Source organism: Pyrgilauda ruficollis, unplaced genomic scaffold, assembly GCF_017590135.1.
Source record: "Pyrgilauda ruficollis isolate IOZ18807 unplaced genomic scaffold, ASM1759013v1 scaffold13, whole genome shotgun sequence".
Lineage (NCBI taxonomy): Eukaryota > Metazoa > Chordata > Aves > Passeriformes > Passeridae > Pyrgilauda > Pyrgilauda ruficollis.
In genome coordinates, this window is record NW_024511432.1 from 6,218,348 (window position 1) to 6,242,957 (window position 24,610).

At 41.7% G+C, this 24,610-nt stretch overlaps 1 protein-coding gene across 1 annotated transcript in view; it reads right to left on the minus strand.

The window, feature by feature from the left end:
- Window positions 1–77: 77 nt before the first annotated feature.
- The window catches only part of GLG1 (golgi glycoprotein 1), an 83,523-nt gene continuing 58,990 nt past the window's right edge, over window positions 78–24,610 (minus strand). Inside the window, exons 9-26 of the mRNA XM_041458593.1 lie at window positions 20,862–20,983; window positions 20,115–20,216; window positions 18,066–18,219; window positions 16,271–16,408; window positions 15,396–15,482; window positions 14,437–14,499; window positions 13,676–13,789; window positions 13,176–13,264; window positions 12,194–12,311; window positions 11,113–11,205; window positions 10,454–10,591; window positions 9,032–9,155; window positions 8,544–8,686; window positions 8,225–8,326; window positions 7,474–7,581; window positions 6,735–6,855; window positions 5,996–6,102; window positions 78–5,511 (exon numbers count right to left, since the gene is read on the minus strand). Of these exons, the coding sequence (XP_041314527.1) occupies window positions 5,344–5,511; window positions 5,996–6,102; window positions 6,735–6,855; window positions 7,474–7,581; window positions 8,225–8,326; window positions 8,544–8,686; window positions 9,032–9,155; window positions 10,454–10,591; window positions 11,113–11,205; window positions 12,194–12,311; window positions 13,176–13,264; window positions 13,676–13,789; window positions 14,437–14,499; window positions 15,396–15,482; window positions 16,271–16,408; window positions 18,066–18,219; window positions 20,115–20,216; window positions 20,862–20,983 (2,091 nt within the window). The 3' untranslated portion in view covers window positions 78–5,343. The remainder of the gene's footprint in view (window positions 5,512–5,995; window positions 6,103–6,734; window positions 6,856–7,473; window positions 7,582–8,224; window positions 8,327–8,543; window positions 8,687–9,031; window positions 9,156–10,453; window positions 10,592–11,112; window positions 11,206–12,193; window positions 12,312–13,175; window positions 13,265–13,675; window positions 13,790–14,436; window positions 14,500–15,395; window positions 15,483–16,270; window positions 16,409–18,065; window positions 18,220–20,114; window positions 20,217–20,861; window positions 20,984–24,610) is intronic.

Here is a 24,610-nt window from a genome sequence, read left to right on the forward strand (position 1 = left end):
CAAGCCCCGGGGGCGTGGTCAAGCGAGGCCCCTCCCACCCCGCGCGCGTCCCCTCAGGAATAAACCACCACAAGTACAAACCTGCAGACTCTTTTTATTAAATTCTCCCATTTCATCTGTACAGAAAAAAAAAATGCACATTATTATGTTCAGAAGTTCAGTAACATCTCAAAATTACACAGCATGGACATGTAAAAAAAAAAAAAACCAAACAAACCAAAAAAAACCAACTGAAACAAGGAGCGGCCAGGATTTATACACAGAAAGGGGAAACAATTTACAAAAAAAAAAAAAAAGTCTCGTTAATGTCACATTTAAAAATAATTATAATAATAAAAAAAAGAGACTACGTTCAAACAGCATCTGCTGTACAAGAGGAGTCCGCTGGGTCTGCTCTGTACACGGCGGGGCGCCGGGAGCCCTGCCCATCCCACACTCCCGGCGGGACATCCTCCCTCCCGCGGGCCCAGGCACACCTTTCCCTTTGCTCCTAGTTCAGTATTTCCCATGGCGAGCGCTTCTATCTAACTCAGTCAACGCAGGGCTGGGATCGCAGGGTGCACTGATTCACCCTGGCAGGGATCTTTGTGTTTGGTCAGCTACGGAATCAAATCTGGGTGTTGTGCAAGGAGAAATCCTGCCTCTGGCTAGCGAAGAGCAACGCTGTTACACCTCCCGATCCCGGGCAGCGTTCAGGAACTCAGTGGTGCAGAACTCCACCAGCACAGGACAAGGCGCAGTGCCAGCTGAATTCGCCCTGGCACACGGGCGATTTGGGTCCCCCCTAACCGTGACCCATCGGTGGAAGCAAAAGGGCAGATCTGGCTCCCAAACAAGGACACTGTGCAAAGATCAGTACCTGGGAGCTGCCTGGAGGATCTGAACTCCAGAACAAGGAACGTGCTCTTACACAAACCCACACTACAGTTGTTTAAGTCCACAGAGCTGTACTTTAAATAGGGACAGAGGTGCTAGATGAAATATTCTGGTTACATACCACACTCGTGCACTCATACACAGCTCAAAACTACCTTTTTTTTTTCCAAACAAAACCAATAAAGTAAAAAACCCTACAATGTTCTTTCACTAAATAATAACATTGTGTTTTAACAGAAATCACCATCCAACTTGAACACAATTCCTCTACAATATTATGGGATTCCAGCGATCCCTCTGGCTTATCACATTTTTTCCCTCTGTACCTACCTGCAGTTAGTTTCTGTACTTGAGACAGTCACAACCATTATTTTCCATACAATGCACTTAACTGTGGATTCTTTCAGAGCAACACTGATTATATCACAGTGTCAGATTCTGGAGGAAATGCTAATATTTTGCTACAGATTTATTCAACCTTCACTAGGGTCTTTCCAGCCCTTTGCAGTGACACAGACACACGGATACTCAACCCAATCTGGTGGGCAGTACCTCAGGTGCCAGGAATTTTGTTCCCATCCAGATGAGTTACTCCAGCAGCCTAATGACAAAAGTGAGGCAGGAGAATCCCAAGATGAAACTCTCAAAAGGGCTCGATTAGACTCACTAGGTAAACAATAAATAAGCTTATTACTGTGAATGAGAATGAACTGTAACAGGCTAGCAGGAGTGTAGAGGTGCACATCATGCACAGTTCCTGACATGTGCACACACACATGCCATCATTTAGGAAGCCTTGTTAACCCTCACAGCAGCAGCAGGAAGCAGATGGGAGAGCTGCATGCCTTGCCAGATCACAAACATCCAGCTCTTCCATCCATGCCCTGAGCACCAGCATCATCAAGTTTAGAATAAGCTCTCCAAGAGAAGGTTTTATGATGATCTGGAGGAAAAAAAAACAAACCCAACCAACAACCATCTCCTGAACTGCATTCAGTGGAAGGCAGATTTCTCCAGTAAGAGGTAAGGGTCATAAAGAGGGAAGACTACCACAGGCTCTTCCACACTAACCCACTTGTCCTGGCTGACTGCAGCTACTGCTAAAACTCCGTTAAACAGAGAAGTTAAAAAGGCTTTCTCAAATTCAAGGCAACAGCAGTGTTTCTTACAACCACTGCTCACAGCTTCCTACAAGGGTGCTGAGACAATGGCACAGGTTGCTCAGAGAGGTTGCAGACTCCCCATTCCTGGTGTGTTCAAGACCAGACTGGATGGGACTCTGAGTACTCTGGTCTAGTGTGGAAGGTGCTCTGCCCAAGGCAGAGCTTAGAATGAGATGAGCATTAAGGTCTCTTCCAACTCAAAACTGTTCTATGACTCTATGATTCTTTCTTTCTTTCTTTCCCTGCAGTGGAAAATGATTACCTGCAGGCAAGATGATGTGTTGGCAACAGCACAACCAGGCTATTTTTGGAAGAGTGCTCCTGTGGGTTTCTGTGCTTGCAAAACCTCTAGATTTTTAGGTATGCATGAAAAGGAGGAGAATATTTCAAGACTGTGACTGGTAAATTTTTAGTTGGGAAAAAAGCAGATTTGGTCATCACCAGTGGTAGAAGACCCCTATTTAAAACATGAAAAAATAATATACTCAATGATAAAATGGCCTGGACCCCTTGCCAAACTTTAAAAGGTGGGTCTGTGTCTACTGTGACAAAAGGTTTATTTAGTATCCTACTTTTTCTTCCAAAGACTTTGGGCCACACACCTCTAACACCATCACAGCACACTCACACAAACTGTGAGCCTGACACAGGCAGAGACACCACCAACCACAGACTAATACCACTGTACAGCATGGACTCCTAATGCCATGCTTCAGGCACCCTTACCATAACCTCCTCCAAATTTAAAAGGAAAAAATTTCCTTTTAAAGGAAGGTGACTATCTATACTTTCAGTATAAGGCTTTCTGGATTTTTAAAAAATACAGAAAGCCTTATATCTGAAAGTAAAGAAAGTCACCTTCAGAGTTGAACAGGGTTTACACTTGGAACTATGGCCACAAACCTACAATTTTCACTGCAATGTCTTTTGGAATTTAGTGGAAGATGCTATTTCTAGACAATAAACCATCTAATTAGGCTTTTCAAGCTAATCAAGTTACAAAATGCCTTTTCAAAAAGTCACAACAGTTTAAAAAAAGCCCTCCAATGGCAATTTAATTACTCCATATAGACATTTTGGAGAAGCAGGACTCATGCCAGCAAGCAAGGCTGCACCGAGATCCCACTTCCCTTGCTGGCAGCTCTGTGAGCACACCCATCTTGACAGCAGTCATTTCAACACTCACTCAAGTGATACAACACACACTTAAAATTGCCAAACTAATATTTGTGGAGTTATACACCTGTGCTACCTCAAGAAACACGATTAACTGTTTCTCTTCTGCTCCACTTCATGCTGACAGACAGCCAGGCAAGCTCCCTTAGCACCAGGGAGGAGGGGCAAGAGAAGGAATTCAGGCTTAAATTCAGTTTTATCTCACCACTTAACTGCAATCCTACCATACACTAGCTCTCCACTGAAACTTCATCACTCAGGCTTTCACTGCTGCTTGTTTGTGTTCACAGTACTTTACTACAAAACCAGAAGTGTTTGAGACTCACTAGCATAGCAAGTCTGAACCCATACAAGTCTGCCACCATCCTCAGAGCCGGATGAAGGTATGTTTGAAAAAAGCTTCAGCAAAAAGTCATAGCAAAAGCTCACATATTTTGTATACGCCATTCTGTGTATACAGCATCACCAAAATCAGCTGGTCCACATTCCAGAGTGTGTCAAAACCATCTCCACTGTTCTTCTAGAAAACAATGGGGAGAACTGGAAATGCCAGGTCTTACATAGCAGTGTGCTAAGTGGGAAAATAAAGATATGGTTCAAGCATCAGCCTAAGTTGGACAGTTTCAGGCATGTGGTTTTTACCACAACACCCATAGGTAAGCACGTCCTAAAGGTGAATAAAACATATCCTCCTGTACACATTGACTCTCAGGCAGGCTCTTCTAGATTTCATCAACACACCCCATGTTTCAGTCAAAGCACCTGTCTCATGAGCTCCACACCTCCTTGTACTTGAGGAACACAGATGATGGTAAGAAGAGGCCACAACTGCTGGTGCAGCTTTTCCAAAACACCTTCTCTGGGCTCCGGAAGTATAACTATACATAGCACAAATGCACATATTGATGGTAACTATGCAAAAGCTACTTTCCTTAAAGATCCAGATGTTTCTGCCTTTCATACCACACTATCATTCTTCCATCCACTTCTGCTTGGCAGGACAAGCACCCGTGTCCTACACCCCAGGAAAATGCCAGGTGTTATCACCATCAATTGTAGTTGTGGAGATGAAAACCATTAAGACCCAGAGTGTGGTTACAAACCACTGTGCTAATCCATGAGTAACCGTTACACAGAGAGAGAGCATGTTGGGTGTTCTGGTGCTTTCTGCATCACTGACAGAGCACTGAACTGCCAGTGTGTCAGTACCATCTGCACACAGTTAATTTGGGAGGGTAACAGCTTAGCAGTAGCAAGGTAAAAAAAAAAGGAGTGTTAGAATTTTACTGCATCATTGCTAATAAAGTTGACTGAGTAACTGCTCACAGCACTTCCTGCCCACTGACACTGTTCACTACTGACAGGCTCTACATACCTCGTGTCTACATCGTGTCTTTAATCTACTGAAACACAAGTTGTATAGCTCACATGAGTATTCAATCCTGGTCAGCATTTTATTCTATCTTGCGAGCAGCAGAGGAAGAACATCTTTTCAGCCAAAAAAATCCACAGTCACATAAGCAGGATATTCACTAGGAGATGACACCAGTGATTGGTGTCCTTAGGTTGTCCAAGACTATGCTCTGAAGATGCTTTACACAGACGAGCAAGATGTCCAAAACAAGGCCAGCTGTGGTGTAAGATGCAATTTACCCTTTAATTTCCTGCCTCAACTTCACCCAGCCACAGAGGATGACTAGATTTCAGTATGAACCATTACCTAAATCATACAGTCGGTATGCAGAATATGTCTGTCTTTAAAAATTTACTTAAAAACTGCTGAGCTGCAGGTCATATCAGTCTGATTTGGAGAGTGAAGGCAGTTCCAACAGTACAACAGAGACTTGTCTACAGGCAGGTAAACGAGAGTCTGCTAACAAAGGGGTAACAAAAGCTGCTGGCTGGGCTGCCAGTGTTGCACACAAACTTTCATAGGATGAAGATGCCATGGATGAGATCCAGGATGGGAAAACTGAGCCAACACCTGCTGCTTTTCTAATTTTTTTTTTTTTTTTAAATTTTTTTTTTTTTAATTCTCCTCTCACAAGAGGGGTGGGTAGACTATACAGAGGAGGGCTGTACAAAACTGGGCACTGGGCAGGCATTTCTTCAGCAGGCAATCCAGGCTCTACCTGTCCTTGAGCTCTCTTGTCACCCGCTTGGTGATGCGTCCACACATCAGGCCGATGAGGAAGAGTACACAGATGCCAACTGTGATCACAGACAGGATGTAATTCTTGGATGGAGAGGTCATAACTTGCATGGCAAGGTCAGAAAAACCTTCTGCTGGGGCAACCTGGAGGTGAAAAGGGAATAAATGAGCCAAGCTGTGCTTTCCATGCAACCCTCAGCCATGATATTTACCAGCTTCAGTGTCTGGTACTGCTATTGCAGTGTCCTGTCATTGCTAGAACTGGCCTGAACCAGAAAAAAAGCAGGCCTGCAATGATTCATCTGAAGGAACTGATGTTCAGGAGGCACCTTTATAACAGGAAATTTTCCTGCCCCTGTTTCACTGCCCCACACCTTCTCCACAGGAGACTAAGTCCGGTGTGCACAGAAGATAGTTTAATTCTGCAATGTTGGGGATGCATCCGAGATACAGAGAAAACAAGATGTAAGTTCCTAGAAGACAACCTGATTTCAGTTTTTCTGGACCAAACTCAAAATACTAAACTTCATTTGGAAACAAGAACTTCATTACAGTTGAAGTTTTTCATAAACACCTTGCAACAGAGAGATCTAAGGCATAAAAAAATGGAAATCGTTTACATATTTACCTTTGCAGCATAGCTCCACATTTCAATACGATCATTAAGGCGTTTCTTGCATTCAGGCTGCAACCTCACACGCTTATCTTCCAGAGCTTCCATTAAGCATGACATTTCTGTAATGTGCAGAAGATGGTGTTACAAAATAGAAACAGTGGCTTTGATAATATGGTGCAGAGAGGGGCTCTTCCATTCTCATGAAGGCTGATGGTTACAAGGCTTTCAAAACAGACCTGGCAGACTATGCCTGAAGCTAGCAATTTCACCAAGGTTCACAATCAGTATTGCATTTGGAGATGCAAAGAATTTTGACTTCCAAAAAGAAACTAGAGTACGTATCCAATATATAATTCATGTGGTTTACATTAGATTTTATGAAGTCTTATAAATCTGCACCTTTAATAAGCTGTACACTCTGAACTCCATGCCACCAGAATTTAGAAAGAGCTAAGATCAAATTCAGTTCAGAAAAAACACAGCCTTATCTCCTTAGGCTTGTTAGGCGTTTCTTTTGAACAACAATACATTTTGAAAGGTTTAACTTCCTGACTTTTCACACAGTTTTGTGAAAAGGAAATGGGATCACAGTGTTCTAGTGCCTAGAGAGGGGCTTGGCCAACTAACTCATAAGCTCGTTTAAATGCTCATACAAGACACAGACGTAACATTTTGTAAGAAGACGCTGGTAAAAATGCAGATTAAGTATTTCAAGACTGAGAGGTTACACAAGTACAGCACAAGCACTTACGGCGTCCTCTCCCTGGTGGGATGGCGGCACAGTGGTGTTTGATGTCTAGGGCACAGGCTGTGTGGAGCACTGGGTCAACAAAGATATCTGCTTTGCTTTCCTTCAACATGTTGAGCACTTCCTGCAGAGGAGGAAATCAGAAGTACATCTCAGAAAAAGGAGACAGAACAAAACTCATGCTGATCAACGTCTCTGAAAGGTGTATCATCTTTTCAAATCCAGGATCGTGAGAAAATCCACCACTGTCCTTGGATAAGGACATATATATGGATATGGACATAATATGAATGCTGGTTTAGGCTTAATTAAGTGTCCTGGTTTGCAACATTCCTTAAAATATTCATATTAATCTAAAAGACAAAGTCAGCATGCCAGGACTACTTCAGTGAGAACAGGAATCAGGTGCCATAGTCAAGGCACAATTCATACAGCCCTCAAGCACACAGTCTGGGCCTGCAACCGAGACAGCACCAAGAAACAGGGTAGTAACAAGAACCTTTGGCAACCATCATCAGGAAAGGATTCAAGTCTGGAATTGCAAAGGAGAAATTTTCAACATAATTTTCACTGGCAAATTGAAATTGAATTGAATCACTGCAGGCCAGAACCGAGATAGGGAAATTTCATAATTCTGGCCTCATACTAGCTAGAACATGACCTAGGCTGTGATCTGGAAAAAAATCACAGACTTGTGCAGGGATGGAAGCTTTTTAGACCACATCCAATTTATTTTCTTTACCTTCTTGCACATCTCAGTTTTTATTTTCAGAAGATTCACTTTCAGACATTCTTCCACCTGCCCAGTCTGCTCCTGAGCTGCTGCTTCTTCTGCACACAAGCTGGAAATCTATTTTGAAAGAGGTGTTTTAACATAAGTAGTTCACAACAATCATTCTTGCCTTTTAGCACTTTTATATCTCAATATGTTAGTTCATCACAGGGTGCAGCTGAAGAATACATGATGAGATTCTTTCCCCCCCAAAATCCCCAAAGCCAAATGCAGCCTGGCTCATGCAATATGCATAACCCTCTGAAAGCCAGCAGCAAGAAGTCAATATCATTGTACTGAGGAGGAGGGCAGGGAAGAAAACAGCATGGAAGGAATGTGAAAGTATGAAATAAGTAACACTTGAAGCATGACCAACTCTGTTACCAAAAGTGAAAACGCAAAAAGCCTGACTGTGTTCCAGTTAATGCTGACAAGACCAGAGAACTGACTTCTTTTTGACTACTGCAAAGAAGTCGTTTTCCATAGTCACAAGTACTGATAAGATGCCAGATGAAATAATTAACTTCATATTAGCACTGCACAGGAAACTGCAACTCTTGTGCACTGGACAAAAGTCACAGAAGAGAATCTGACTAGCTAGAAGCAGCTCAAAGGGATTTTTTTGTTTTACTTATTAGGAAAGCATGTTCTGAGAAATGAAAACCTGTTACATGAAGTGAGGTTTCATCCTGAAAAAGCAGCTACGGAGTTCCTCTCCTACCTCATCAGAACAGTGCATCTGAAGCTGGGGATCCAGCCGATAATCAAGGGCTGATTCCTGGATTATCACTCGAATTTGGTCCTCGCAGTCTGGAGAGAGACGCTGTTTGGAGGAGAAAGTCATTAACTGACTCAGTGGAAATCAACCTCCCTTGTACATTAACCTGTATTCTCTAGTATTTCTATAGGAACATAAAAACCACCTTTAGCCTGTTATATACGTTGAACACCCCACAAGTCCAAGTTTGAGTTGTCATTCAATGACAGTTGATCAGCATGATCTGCACATTTTCTCTTTTGCAGGCACCAGTTCTACTCACCTGATCTGCGTATTTCAACTTCAGGCATGAGATGACTTGACCTTCCAACTCCGTATCATCCTTGGCCCTGTTCAGGATATTTTGGCAGAATTTTGGTATGTCTGCTTTGCATGCCTTCCTGAGCACGGGGTTTAAGCGGTAATCTAACCAGGAGAGATGACAGAATTTCATTAGAGCACACATCTCTTCAGATTACAGAACACAACACTCCAAAAGAGATGGCATAGAACTCTCCTGGATGATGCTATACCATTAAGGAGCATAAGTTTTGGGGAAAATAGTATTTTTTTCATAACAGAATTTCAAATTGTGAGCGAAGAGCTTCAGGAGTAAGGAGGATTCAACAACACATGCTGACCCTCGAGAAATTGGCAAAGGTCAGTGTGTACACAGAAAACACCAAAGGAATATAAAACAAAACTAATACTCTTCCAGTCATGCAGAACACCTCAGGCAAGCAAGTTCTGGTTTATTTCAGAAGAAGATACCTGTGTTCTGTGTAATCTGGCGCTTGGTAATCATCTGCTTGCATTTAGGATCCATCACTTCACTGTTCTTGTTTTGTTTCAAACACTGCAACATGTTTTTTGAATCCGCCTCTGGACAAAACCGCTACAAAAAAAAACCCAAAACCCAACAAGCTGCATCACTAAAAGCACTTGAAAAAAAACAAAACCCAAACACAACAAGCAGCTTCCAATTAATGGAAGGGAATAATCACCTGCCCAACAGAGAGGTATACAGCCACCCTGCCTAGCTCCAACATCTCAGTGCTACTCTCTGAATTGACTATGGGAATTGACGTCTCTGCTTAGGGACTGAGCACTGAGCTGTACAGTACAGTCCTGACTGGCCTTATCAAAAGCAAATTGCCTTTATTTTCTATTCTTAAGAAACAGTACACTTGGAAAGAAACACCCACCAATTAGGTCTCATATCAACTACTTTTTTCCCACTTATTTTAGAAACTAAAAAACCAATCTTTTAAGTCTATGCACATACTGCTGTCCTGTGTAAATGCTGCTTGGACAATGCAATGGTAAAGACTTTATTAATACCACTCAGGGCAAACTAAGACCACACACAAGGAGAAAGCAGAGAGGAGTTAATTACAATAATCACCCCACTCTCACCTTTAATCAGACAGTCAAAAGTTAACCAGCTTACCCAAAATTCAGACCAAGGTACTAATTTCTTTTGTTAGAAACTAATTCTGTGGGTGTAAGATAAGGTTCTTGCATCTTCAAATCCTCACTACTTTGATGAGATCACAGATCTCTTTTCAAAAACATGTGTCTGAACTGGAGAACAAATAACTCTCAGGATGTTCTTCATCAGCCAAAATATGGAGTCACTGCATACAGACCACAAATACTAGTGTTCCAGGGCCTGGAATTCTGGCTGCTGTGAAAGAGTGTCTTATATGAACATTCACTGCTGCTTTCTACATGGTGCCACTTCCAGCTTTCATTTTTAATTTGAAGTTATACATGATTTTGCCTGCTCTATCAGTTTGATAAAAGACTGTGTGCACCAGGTCAGCAGTGAACTGAAGATTTTACTCTTCTCTGTAATCATAACTTCTTCACCCTTGCTAAAAGCCAAGCCAAATCCAAACTGACTGGATGAGAACTGTATTAGGAGCCTCAGCACAGTTTCCCTCATCAATTCTGCTGGCAGTTGGGAAGACAAATTTATTAGTGCACAGGCTTTGATCAGGAAGTTGAAAGAGAAGAGCCCTGAAGAAACCTCAGCCCGATTCAGCGTTAAGAAACAGATTACTTTGCAAAAATGCAATCATATTTCTGAAAAAAGCACAGCAATGTTATAACAAGCCTTTATGGGAAGCTCAAAACTGACAGAGTTCTTATATCCCAACTCACCCTCTTAAATGAGCACACTACCATTACCTTGATCATCTGCTTGCAGACCCTCATGAGTGTGTAGTCCAGTTCTGGGTCCATCATCTCTGTCTCCTGCAGTTTAAACACCTTCTGGTGGCAGCGTGTACTCAATTGCTTCTTGATTTCTTTCAGGCATTCAATAATCTACAACACAATGTTGCAGGCATAATGGACACACTTGGTATAATCCTGTCATACACAGCCATGTGCTCCCCCTAATCCTTCATCTCATTTGGGCAGTTTAGCTCCCTAGATTTTATCAAAGTCATTACCAATGCTTATTTCCAGGACTTGCTTTAAGCTCCTCTTTTCTCACAAAGATTTAATGAGTTGAAGAGGGTCTCTTGGACTTACTCCAGAACCACAAATCTCATCCTGCAGACATAATGCCTACAAAATCTTAAGCAACATTTGCAGTAAACAGCTGCTAATAGCTTAACACCAGCATAAACTGAAGAATGAAGGGCTCACAGCATCGCATTCACCCAGTATAAATGCTTGTGGGCCAGTGGAAAAGAAATTAACATTCCAAAGTACTACCAAAATATTTGACTGATATCAAAATGAAAATCTCAAGCTGCACTTACACAGGCAGAAGTGTTCTTCGAAAGTTTCCTGAAATGAAAGTACAAATTAAATTGTAAATTATTAATAAATTCCATTACCTGAGCATTGCCATAGGGCACATTCTGGCAGTAATTCTTGATGTCACTTTTACAAGCCTCATACAGTTCTGGTTCAAGTCTGATATCCTCAGTCTGCAGGAAAAATTACAACATGAGCCTTAAAGTAGGACTCGAGACTATTTCACTTTTTTAACCTCTTAACTGAAGACCTCTACTCACAAAAAGTAAGCAACCCTCACAACAGGCATTGAGTTTCTTTGAATATAAGGGTCTTGGGTGTGAGAAGTAGTGTTAGGAAATCAACTTTGGAATTCCCTGCAGCGACCTCTCAGCTTTTTAGACTGAAGAAAGTGTTTAAATCAAATTATAGAGCTAGCAAGTTGTTTCCAATGCTTCTCCTAAAAGGGCATCATCACAACTGCTCAAGCCAACTAAAATCTTTTCACATGAAAGCTAAAGGACATATTAACAGCCACCCAGCTAGGTGATCTGGAGGATGTGAATGAAGTTTCCTGGTTTTGGTGATGCCCAACATCTGAATTCTTCCATACAGAGGCAAGAGTGCTGCCTCTTCCGACATGGATCTACTTAAGGTGAAGCTTTGACAATTAAACAGTATCTACAAGACAAAGACCTTAAGAGTTTATTACTGCAAGCACTGCAGCAGGAAGTTGAGAGGCAGCTTTGCCTACCAGAACAAACACTACTCCTATTTATCCACTGAGCAACTTGAAGCAGCTGGAGTCGAGTTGCTTCATCTGTGCTTGTTTCCTCAGTCTGTAAAATGGAGCTTTTGTTCTCTCCTAGAGGATGTTAAGGACATCAGAATGTGTAGCACGTTGCTGTCTAACACTAAACATAATCACTTCTAGCTGAAACTCCAATGACCATTTAACTTGCCTTAGCCTTCATGAGACTATATTTAAGGCATTAAAGCAGACAATCAGCACTTTCACTGTGAAGGGCAATTGAGCCCTTATAAGAAAAGGGGGAAAAATAAATAAGATACATCTTACAAACAAGCTTCCTTTTTTTCCCCCAAAGGTGGACAAACCAGAAATCTTTAATTGAAGGACCTCACTGCAAGAGTGGGGAGGACAAGAGTTTCAGGCATGTTTACCATCTCCAGCTCCTCAACACGCAGCTGTTTGCGGCACTTCAGAGAGACCCTGTGCTCCTTGGCATCCTGCAAAGTATCATTGCGCACAGTTGTGCTCAGACAGATCACCACATCCACCCTGCAGAAAAGAAAACAGCTTCTCATTCATACATCCTTCACTAAGACCAGCCAGGGTTGATATTAGATTATCACATCAGAGAAACTGAATACAATAATCCATACACAGTATAAAATTCTTGTGCATCTGTGCTTACTTCTGGGTACAGTCCTGTGCAGAGTAACTGTAACGCAATTAAAACCTAAATTGGAGTCTAAATCAGCAGACAGGAAGACATTCAAAATGCCACCAATCCCTCTGCCCAGCAAGACTTCTCCTCTTAAGTCATGTCAGCACTTTAGAAAAGCTTTGCTTCATCTCAGAAATAGATGATGGTGAACACCTACATAGCATTGCAAGCAATCCTTTTACTCTATGGGAAGGGCATTTACCTCATAAAATGCAAATAGTCTTGCTATCCACAAACAGGACTGACCTTGTATGTAATTTAGCCTTACACTATTGCAGTAGGACAACAACAAAAAAAATCCCTTAGACTGTAGTGAATAAACCAGACAAAACAAGTGGGAGATTTTCCTTTCCCAGATCAGCAGCTAGAACAAAAGTAGTCTGCCTCTTGGAAGACAATGAATCTAGTAAGGATATAAGACATTCTGGGACATGCAATCCACTAATTGTAATAATTAGCTCATTTCACAGCAAGTAAAATAAAGAGGACAGGCTTCTATCCAGGAGTAAAGCAGAAGTAATTTTAAGAGGCAGACCTCTACCTTAAGCATCTGCAGAACACAGTCACTAAGGGAACACATACAAACTAATCAGCCTTTAAAGGAAGTCCAGCATTTTCCGTTCTATAATGAAATACCCTGTCACTTAACTACATATTTATACAACCAGACTGCTGTTTGGGCAGGCACTGCATACTTTTTTTTGATGTTGGGGCACAGTTTCAGCACATCCTCCTTGCAAGCCATTTTGAACTTGTACGAAAACCTAAAATCTTTCATTTGAACCTGCACGAGAGAAATGAGGAGAAAAAGAACTTTGGGCATCCAGAGTTAAAAAAAAAAAAAAAAAAAAAAAGCAAAGTGCTGGCCAAAAGAACACTTGTTGAATCACACAATTAGCACACACTTTTGCACTTTTGTTCAAACTTAGCAATGTGGAAGCTGCACTGCTGAAGAAGTTGGGACCCTGTCTACCAAATACCAGGGAGAAACAAAGGGCTGAAAAGAAATCATCTCCAAAAGTGACCATTTATGACCAGGCATGCAAAAACAATTGTAAGAATTCACAAGAGCTCTTTAAATACAGTGAAAAATCAATTTCAAAGAAGGAGCTAATTTCATAATTAGCTAATTCCCAGCAACACCCTGAAAGAACAGAACAGGCTTCCACTGATAGCAGAAAAAAGCGTTGCTCACCAGCTGGAAATGAGTAACACCAATTGCACATTTTTCATTCATTTCCTTCTGGTGTTTGTTCTGTATTAGACACTCCATCAGGTCCCCAGAATCAATCTGGTTATCTGCAACCTCCTGAAGAAGAGATGAAAGGCATAAAAATAAACTGCTTTTACAAGTCATGGGTTTTATATTCTTTTAGCCCACTGTGACCAGGAAATATGGAACTTAGAGTTCCACTCTCCATGGTGAGCTCACTATTAACTGACCACCCTCGAGTTACACCACACAACCTGTTTATACAGTTCAGGAAAGAACCATCTCAGAAACATACACACTTCAGACTCAGGAGAACACACTGCAAAGACTTAGTGCTTACGTGACATATTATAACTAGGTGCCTTCACTGCTCTTTAACTACTCAGCCCTACATCAGTGAAGTTACTTCAGCAGTGCTGAGCAGCTGCAGAGAGTACAATGGCTAGACAGGCCTGCATGTAAAGGTGAAGGAAAACAGTCTAGTATTTAACTCACTGTAAAGAGTGATTTTTGCCAATTACAAAGCAATTTTCATCTTCAGATTAGCTTTTATGCTCTGACAACAGCAGAAACATTAGGTAGAACTAAGAATTTTTATTTCAGGTGATATTTTAATTGAAGACTTTTGGAAATTATTACCTCTGATTTTACTTTTGATGTGTAACAAGAGCTAATACTAAAACTCTCTAACCATTCCCACTGAGTTTTTCCTCAAAGATATTCACACATTACAGTGTACTCACATGACAGAATGTCTGGATAATGGGCTCACATGCTCTCATCAGCAAGGCTTCAATTTGAATGTCCTGCAGAAAATACAGGTTTTCATTTTCACAGTGAATGCACAAGAGAAAAAGACTCTGGGAAAAAAACTGTGATAACAACTCAAACTCAACCCAGTTTACAGGGTTTTGAAAAATGCAATCCAGACAGCTTTGCCCTTTAGCTCTGGAAATCCTGGGGTTCACTCTTGCCAACGTGGCAAATGCAAGACAAGCCTTCCCACTTAAGGGAAGAGCCTGGGCTCCACAGAAACTCCTGGCTTGGATAATTCAGCCATCCTCCTCCAAACTAGGTGCTAGAGCATTACAAATCACCTTACACCTAGGCAGGAGTTGAAGATTTGGCATAGTTCTGAGAAAACCAAGTTTCTAACCACTGGAAGGGAACTGTGCCTAGGGCACAGTGTAAATTTTACGAGATGTGGGGAACAGTCTGGGTCTCGACAGTCAAATATGCAGCTTCATAAAAGAAATAAAGCTGCCAACGTCACTGGAAATCTCTACTGATGTACCTGGTGGTTATTGCCTGCCAAATTTTTGTGACTGGGAGGGAAGCTGCAATACAGTACTCAAAACTACTTGCAAGCAAGACCAAAATCTCAAGACCCATCACATATCTTGACTTGTGTTAAAGTTTACTGGGTTCCTGTGCAAATCTTAGTGTTAGTACCATAAGTGACCTTTAAAGCAGGAGATATGCCATCAACAGCCTAAAATCCTGAACTGTTGTTAATTTTTCTTCCTCAAGAACCTCCAGGAAAACTTCTATTTTATGGGGTAAAAAGGATGTATTTTGATGCCAGATCCTAGCTGCATTTCTACAGCTCCTCTAACCTCAGGTTTCTTCATCATTATTAAAATGGAATGCTTAACTAGACATGCTCATCTATTCCCTTTACCCCAGGCTGAAATCCACTCACCTCAGACTCCAGCTCAGTGAGGTTTCCCACTATGTCTCTGCAATCAGACACCAAGTCATCAAGATGGTCCTGAAGGCATTCCAGCTCCTACAGAAACAGACATTTTAGTGTGTGATCCAAGAATGCAAGCTGAAATTCTGGGCTTAAAACATTGTTACACATGTGAAACTGCCCTCCTTTTTGTAAAGTCCTAAATCTTATTTAATCCCATTCCTCTACTAGCACTCCCAGAACACACATACCTAGTAATGACTGAAAATGGTGGTCTAGAATGTTACCTTACCACTTTTATCAAAAGCTGCATGATGTACTTTCACTTCTGAAATATCCCATTTAGTTTGCCCTTTCCATAACCTTAAAGAGAGGTTAGTTACCCAGCCTATGATGGGCACTTCAGAAAGACACTGGTGTCTACAGCATCTGCTGCAGAATGCTTCACTACAGCCCTCCAGGCACAACAATTTAACATGAAAGTATTTGCTGAAACTTTGTTAAGTAGCTGCAGATGTTAGTACAGTTCTGTATAAACACAGGAAGCATGTCAGTATTTGCCAAATGGAAATGGGATAAAGTTTACGTGGGAAATATCAAGCTTGTAACAGAATATTACAAGTAAGAGGTTGAGGGTAGGGTTGCTTCTTTAAAGCCCTTTTTGCAAACTATCCCCTTCTCCCTTCTCATTCCACTAACATCTGAACACGCAAAGCTTTTTTGCACCTCCTGTCTCAGTCTGGTGCAGATTGTGTTTCAAACTGCACTAGTTTTTAACACGTTCTCCACTATCAAGAGGCAGCAAGACATCCTTTTATCCCCTTTATGTCCTTCTCACCCTTCCAGCTTTGCAAACAAAGTAGCAATGATATTGTGTACAGTACCTGCCCTGTCTCTGTTTTTTCACTGCACCACTTTCCCAAGTCAATCATGCACTTGTCCTGGAGGGCTGGGTCCAGCTTCACATCCATGGCTCGCTGATGGAGGATTCTCTGCACCTCTGCTCTACACTCTCGTGATAGCTGCAAAGAGAACAGGGAGTGTTTGGCATATGGAGTCCCTAAATCCACACAGGGCAAACACGATGCTGTCAGGTAAGGTTCTGAGAGTGACCACAAATGCCATCATCAGTCCCAGAAGGCACAGAAGTCCTCACTGCTCAGCATAGGCCTGCCAGGGCCCCCACAAGAAATTAGGGTTCCAAAAGAGCTTAAAGCTCTGTCATTTAGTTTAGATAGATGCTCCTCTCATTCCACTAAGTTTAATTTTATATTTTTAAACCTCTACTTGGCTTAATGAAAGAGATACCAGATCAGGTCCCCAGGCTATCTGCTACACCTTCACCCAAGGCTACAGACCAATTGTGGAGAAGAAAGTCAAAATTGCTCACGCCCTTAATACCAAATGGGAAGCCCAGAATAAGGTAACATAGTCCAGCTGCAGTTTCTGCTCAGCAATCCCCACCACAGCAGAGTCAGCACTTGCAAGACAGGAAGAAACAAACTGTAAGAAACCAAGGGATACTGGTGTGGTGCTTATCCAACCTAAAATGCACCAGTTGAAGCTTAAAGCTCCATACATTTAAAAATCCAAACCCCTGGAAGTTACCTAGCATTCTGTCAACAGGCCTAACCTCCCATGGGTTTGCTTCCAAGACTAAATTTCAAAATGACAGCTGCTCCCTTAGCCTACTTTCCAAAAGAAAAACACATTTAAAAACCTTTTCTCTCTCTGATAGATTATTTGCAGGGTGGCTATTGATTTCTTTGGTCAGCACTAATATAAAATGGAATGAAAAAGTCTCAACTCAGCAGACTAAGACACTGCATTAAAAAAAATTATTCCTAAAAGAGATGCTTCCAATCAATACTTGACCTCTGCCACAAAAGACCTTCTAAATCAAGCTGTGGAAATTAATTTTTAAACTGGGCCATTGTGTAAAACCATCAACTCCTAGGGACTGTGTACACTACAGTGCCAAAAGAAATGGAAATGAGTACCCAGGTGCTTTCATCTGAGTGCCCTGCTAAAGGCACGAGAGGGCAGCAAACTTGAAAAGAGCAATTCTCAACCACAAATGCAACTATGGTGGATCTCCAGACTGCAGGGCAGCAAGTCAGATCCCCACTGTCGTCTTTAAAGACAGCATAAGCACATTTACCAGTACAGCATGCTCCAAAGAACTGGAAGGATGCATTATATCAATAGGAAGAACCAAATGGAATATAATCTGAAGCTGGGCAAAAATCAAAACTTAAGTAGCAACAGCCAAGGAAAGCTGATCTTGAAACTCATTTTTGCATAAAACCAATTTTGCATCTATGCTGGCTATCTGCAAGGAACCACATTCCTCTTTGGAAAGACATAAGGGAGGACTTGTACTGGGTTTGAACAGAAATGTAAGCTGGTGTCAGCACACAGTTGTCCCCACGGGCCTGTGACATGGGTCAGTCATCCTGCTGGGCCTACTTTGCTTACCAGAACAATCAGCTAGACCTTCAGGGCACCCTTGAGGATGAGCTGGGCACACAAAGCAGTGCAACTACCACCTTCAGGAAATGATTTAAAGTAGCTTGTCTAAGTTCTGGCAGTTTTAGCATTGCACGTCAAACTTCCAAACACGTGTTTGGAAGTGCAACCCTTCTACCACAGATCAACAAGGTGTCCATTAGCACTCACCCTCCTTCCCTGCTCCTCTGTGCGGTATGCATGCCTGTACAAGCAGGAGAAAACAGCCCCTGGAGGCATCAGCTCACTGGTCTCATTCCAGCCATGGGTATGGCAGAGGCGGGAGGCATCCCCCTGACACTTGCGGTAAAGGACTGTGTCCAACCTGCAAACAAGAGTTATCACCGGCACAAACAAGAGTTATCACTTCATTCATACATGGAATGTTTTTCATATCCCAAAATGCTCTGGAGGCAGAAAATCCACTTCAAGTTTCAGGCACCACCAAGACACCATTCAGCAGCAGTGTCTGACCAACTGAACCAACAGGTGGCCTTAACTCAATTTGGAATCAACTCCCTAAATAACACCAAAATCTTGAATTACAGATCAAATTTTCAACACTTCTTGAAGCACCTCCCATTTTCTTCTGCAGTATGCCAGCCAAATGCTGACACAAGAGAAAAGAAATCATCTCCTTGATGCCCTGAAGCAGCAGAAAGGAAGGTAAATACCACATTTTGCTTGTGTAATCTTACACTTACTTTGTACTGCTGCAATTCTGAAACACCATTTCCATAAAAATCTGAGTTGGATTGATTCTGTCTTCCCTGGATTTGAGCCAACTGCAAACTCAGTGCCCCCTGCTTTGCATGGAAGTGCAGATCTCTTAAGATGTATAATTACATGAAATCTAAGTGAGATATTGCTAGCCTTCCAAAATGGAAATTTTGTATTTGTAAAACACTATAGGAAAAAAATATCAAGTGATTCCAGTGCACACAATTATACAGATAATGATAAAGGTATCAACAAAACTCCTTGTACTCTGTGCATCTGTCTGAGGCACACAGTCAGTACAACAGATTCAGTTCTGGGGAACAGTGGTTAAACAAAGATAAGCTAATGCTGCCCAGCCTGCATTATGAATTAGAATTATTCTTACTCCCAGGAAAATGCAAATAATCAGTCTTCTTTCTTCCAATCACTTAAGTGTGACTCAAACAATGAATTACCTGCCGGAAACAATACAGCCAGGAGACCCAGCAATGAAGATAAACAGGAAGGGGGGAAAAATTTAGTATTCTTGTCTGCCTATGGAGATAATTATTAAGATGACTAAATGAACAGCCAAAAAACCTTAAACTCCCTGCTCTACGAAGCCCCATCTTTAAAAGCAGAAGGATCACAGAGCACATCAGCTCTCAGCTACTGGCAATGCTGTCCATAAATACATGACTTGCTCTGAGTCAAGATTTTCTTAATGTTTGATTTGAACACTCCTTGCAGTAATCAAAGCCCAGGACTTCTTGCCTTACACTCTTTGTGGCCACTGAGAACAATTATTCAATTTCTTGCAGCAACCCCATTTAATGTACTCTATTTCCTCACCTCTCAATCTTCTTTAGAAGACAAGCCAAACACTTATTCTTTCCTCACTGGTCACGTTTATCAAATTTATTCTCTCCTCATCCTAACCAACACTGACACAAGAGGCTTTGTATGTATTTAAAACAAAGCACTGCCACCTCTGGATAAGAAAGATGGAAAAGTAGTGCTCTGAAGGGTATTACATCTGCTCTACAGGCTGTAATCACACTCAGAGAATTTGAAAAAAAGCAGATGGAGGCAGGAAGCTTCTCACACAGTGAGTTTTTGTTATACTTAAAAAACTTGGTTTCCTTAAGTTCCGTACTGTAGCACTTGGCTACAGAATGGAAACAACTGGCTGCCACCTGCAGAGAAAGTGACTTTCAGCTTCAATATGGTCAGACAGAATTATTTAATTAAAGATGCAATGAATTTTAGAGCTCAAACTTGAGAACTTTTTAAGGCTGCATCACTTCTAAAAGAGTACCTGATTTAAGTGGAATCACACCTTTTCTAAGCAACTTTTGCTTTTAGTGTTCCACACAAGCATTAACACTCTGCTGACCTGGCATACTTGAAAGTCCTCTTCTGAACAACCACAAGCTATACTGTTTTACAAGCAACTGCTAATGCATACAAACACTTAATACAAACACCAAGTGAAGATAAATCTTGTTTCACAGTACTCACTTCCAGTCACGAGATATAAAATACTGGAGCTCCAGGAGCCTATGCTCACAGTCTTCTACCATTTTCTCAGTATACAAGTGCTCCATCAGGCAAGACAGAATCCTGCAAACAGAAGAAAAAGCCAGGCCAGACTGTTAAAATCATGCTGAGCTTCCCTGTAACAGCTGGTGTTGCCAAATCAGTCTTCCAGTCACCCATAGATAAGATATTGAAACTCAGTGAAGATCTTTCTCTTCCTTCAAAAAGATTACATCCAAAACAAGTATATATCAGATTTGTATTCATTATGTTCCATTGTTTTACTTATCTCAGCAAGTCTGATACACAACAAAATCATAAGGAGTATTCCACAGAAAATCTGGCCCAGGGCAGAATACATTATCAGAGCTGAAGACAAAGGAGACACCTATCACTGCTGTATGGGTTTGCTTACCTGGCCTTTCCAGGTTTGTCAATTTGTGATATTGCTTGAGACTTACATGGTTAGAGAAATTATGACATCAAATGTTACAAACTTAAGTCTAAGTGCCTGTGAAGGCTACATCCTTCACCAGTGCTAAATCAGTCCTCCTATAAAAATACTGGCCTTCTTGTACAGCAAGAATGGAGACATCTCAGTGCAGCTCTGTATGACTGGTCTGGACTAACTAGTCTGCATAGGTTTTAGTGTCTCTACTGGTCAGCCACACAACCTTCATGGATGCCCAACAGGGAAAAAAGCCGCAGTTCTGACTGAGAGGCACCTACATGGGGTCTCCAGACCGTATGTGCTTGCAGGCTGTCTGTATCACTGACTCGCAGGCCTCGTTCAGCGCGCGGTCGATGCGATAATCGGCACCGGGGTCTGTTTCCTGAATCAGGGTCTGAAGCTGAAGAAAGGAATTGTGAACAGGAAAACAAATGTTAAAGACATAAATGAGACCACTTACAATCTCTCAGCGTGGTAATTCTATGCCAGTAACAACACCATGATGTATGAACTCTGCTCTGCTGTGTTTTATTTTAAGAGCTTGTGCTGCCAACTCCAGCACTGCTGGACCATAATTATCATTATGAAGTAGCCCAGGAACATTGTATGAAACCAGTTACACACTGAAGGTCAGCTGTGAACTTGGACTACTTATGCACCAATTTACAGAACAGAACAGGTAAAATTTGATTTGCTTACTGTATTTTTGATCTATCTTAAGCTTTCACGGTAGCCTCATTCCGTAAGGCTGACAATACCAAACACACAAATTTTTTTGTATTTTCATGAATATTATTTAAAACAGAAACCTGAATCAACGTCTTAAGATAGGTGTGCCTGTCTACAAAGTATAAACCAGTTTTCTAATTGCCTGGAGAGGACAATAAGTTTTATTGAAATACAGGATAAAACGTCCTGTTCTGATGTCCCATGAAGTAACATTTCCTCAGGGATGCCTGCTCAAGGTTTTGGAAGTCAGGGTCTGTAGTACATTTTTTTAGTGTGTGTCTAAGGTATCAAATAAATCCAGGACACCATGTTTCAACTACTCAGGAGAAGTCATAGTGTAAGTGAAAGATGAAAACAAAAACATTCCAAAGACTTAGAGACCAGGTGTGCCAACCCAAAGCTGATGTCCCAGCACTCCCTTTATGACTTCTAAATACTTTCAGCTGTCATAGGAAAATACAATATGAACAGTTCCATCAAGTCTTTTCTTCTTGTGAAACAAGTATTCTAACAAAAGCTGCAGAAAAACATTTATTAATAAGGAAACATCACTTAGCATATTTAGCACTATGTTACAAAACCAAATGTGGACACAGTCTATATCATCTGAACATTACTTTTGGAGGTGTCTGCTGGGCCAGGGGAAGAGAATTTGGGTAAATCTCAATTTTGGGACAAGGGCAGCTTCTGGACCTTAACTCAGCCAAGGATCCCCATGTCCTACTTCATTTTCCTTCAAGTTGTAGACTTCCAAAGACTGATGGAAGGCAGACTGTTATCATAATTTGGCAGGCAAACATTTTCAGCTGACAAATTTGAAGGGGGGAAAAAAAAAAGAGGTTGCTGAGAAGGCAACTGCACACCAACATCAAATGGTCTAGATGCTCTTAACATCTTGACACTTAGTTAATGATTTTTGTCACTGGCCCTCAGCCCAACTAAATCAAAAGCACAGTTACAATTTTATCCTCCACCTTTCAAAGTCTGCACCTAAACACCACCCGGGAAACTCTCAGGGGCAAAGCCCTAACATCACAAAACACAGGCAAGAAAAAAGCATCAGAGAACTGGAGAAAATACAAGCTAGCACTGTTTATCCAATAGGAAACTTGCAGTCATGAGGAGAGACCACAGATTGCCTGGGAGGAACACAGGATTTCCTGCGACTTGCTCTTAATTATGCCCAGCCTCAGCTTCTAAGGGATGCAGGCAACAGAGAAGAGCACTGTCTATCAAAAATTCTTGGGATATCTTCATTAAAAAATAATAATAATAAAAGAAACATTTATACATCTCTGACAGTGGTCAAACAGAAGCTTAAGGTCAAACCTTAACTGGATCTTGTGTTCTTTATGTGTTTTTTTAAGAGTCACTGCAAGAGGAAGAAGAATATTTTGGTTTTGCTGGTGCAGAAACTCACACAGCCTGCATGTATGGGGAATACTCTGTGTGTGTAAACTTCTGGGATTACTTCAAGTCAGATGACTTACATATCAGAAAGATGGGTGAATAGAACTTCAAACCCAACACTTTCTTACATATACAGATTAAATAAACTGGCCAGAGCATTATGTAGGCAGGATTCTTTCTCAGGTTTCAGTTAATTGGTATTTTTGTTGCTATCAAGTGGAAGAGGCCAAAGCACACCAGGTACAACAGCTCAGAAGCACTGAAGTACCTCCTTATCCCTCCACCCTGTTTTGGGCACTACTGCAGAATTCCCAGACTTAATTCTTAACCACATGCACGATGTGCAGCACCAAGCCAGTTGCCCTGACTGTAGGGAAGAAGGAATAATTTGGCATCAGTGATAAAAGTGAAGGTTGTACAGGATTTTCCTCCTTCACACAACGAACCCTTACAGCAGAAAAGCAGCTGGATAAACTTTACAATGCTCTGAACTTTTATCCTGGGGATGGAACTAAATTAACAATGAAATATCAATTTAACTGCTGTATTAGAAGTTGGAGGCAAGAAATATATGCCCTTTAGGCAGGGACTGGACTTTTATCCACTCAAAGGTCTGAACTGAAAAAATCCCAAAGGCAAGATCAGGGCAGGATAGAAGCCACATATCTGAAAAACAATTTATCAACAACTCTAATATAAAATAGTTTCCACCAAGCAGCAGCAGAGATGCTAGAGCCTGCCAGTACAGCTGCAGACCTTTGAAGGGCTGATGCTCACAATTAAGGGACACTGTATCTCCTCTCCTATGACTCAGCACAGCACACATACACCCTGTGGCTAGGATCCTTTATGAGGCTCAGCACACTCAGGGGTCCTCTTCCTAACTTAGGCCAAACCACCTACAGAAACCATTGTTCCTCTACCATTCACAGAGCTTTAACATTTTGGCAACTTCACTATTCAAACTGAGACTAAACCGCCACACAGCTCTGACATTTGGGTCTAGATGTGCTTCCTGCAGGACAGCAGACAGGTGTGAGCACAGACTCCCACATGCAAGATCACTCTGGCTAAGGTGTCTCACAATAAATGGAACTTCCCAAATTAAAATACTGGGGTTTGAGAACGTCTAACATTGCATTTTGTTCAAAAATTTAAATACAAATAATCACTCATAATCCATCTGCAGGAAAGGGTACTAGTCAATGCTCTTGCAGGAAATGAAATGGAGGTTCTTTGGTTGTGCTTTGCTGTTTTAGGATTCTTTATATTGGTTCTGGCAGATGGGCTAATGACTTCCTTTCATAGGACAAGTAGAATCAGAGCAAACCTCCACAGACAGGACAGGAAGTAAAACCATATCCAAAACAGATGTTTCCCTTTACAACTGCCCCTGGCAATCTTTTTAGGCAAGTGTGTCTGGTCATAGAGCTTCTATGAGGAAGAATTTCAGGACAACACTTGTTGCTTTGAGTTAGCCAAGAAATCAAGGTGCTGTATTAGCATTAGCTAATGATACTGCTAAAAGCACAAGGATGTGAGGTTTTGACTCAATAGAAAAGACAGCATCTGGACATGGACCCAAAGCACTGCAGCAAGCTCTGCTGGGACCATCCCAGAACACCTATGCTGTTTTCCTCTCTTTCTGCAGGTGAAAATGTAGGGACGCCACAAACAACTGCTCCACCACCAAGAGCCACACCAGAACCACACACCAAAGGTGCTCTCTAGGTACCCAAAAAGAACTGAAATGGCCCCAGCCTACTCTGGAGGATGGATCTCTAACTTCCCTTCTTCAGGGCTTGCCATGCAGGCCAACCTCATGTGACAAGCAGTTAAAGTCTCTAGCCCAAGTTGCACATTATCTGTAAGAGTTTCACACAATATT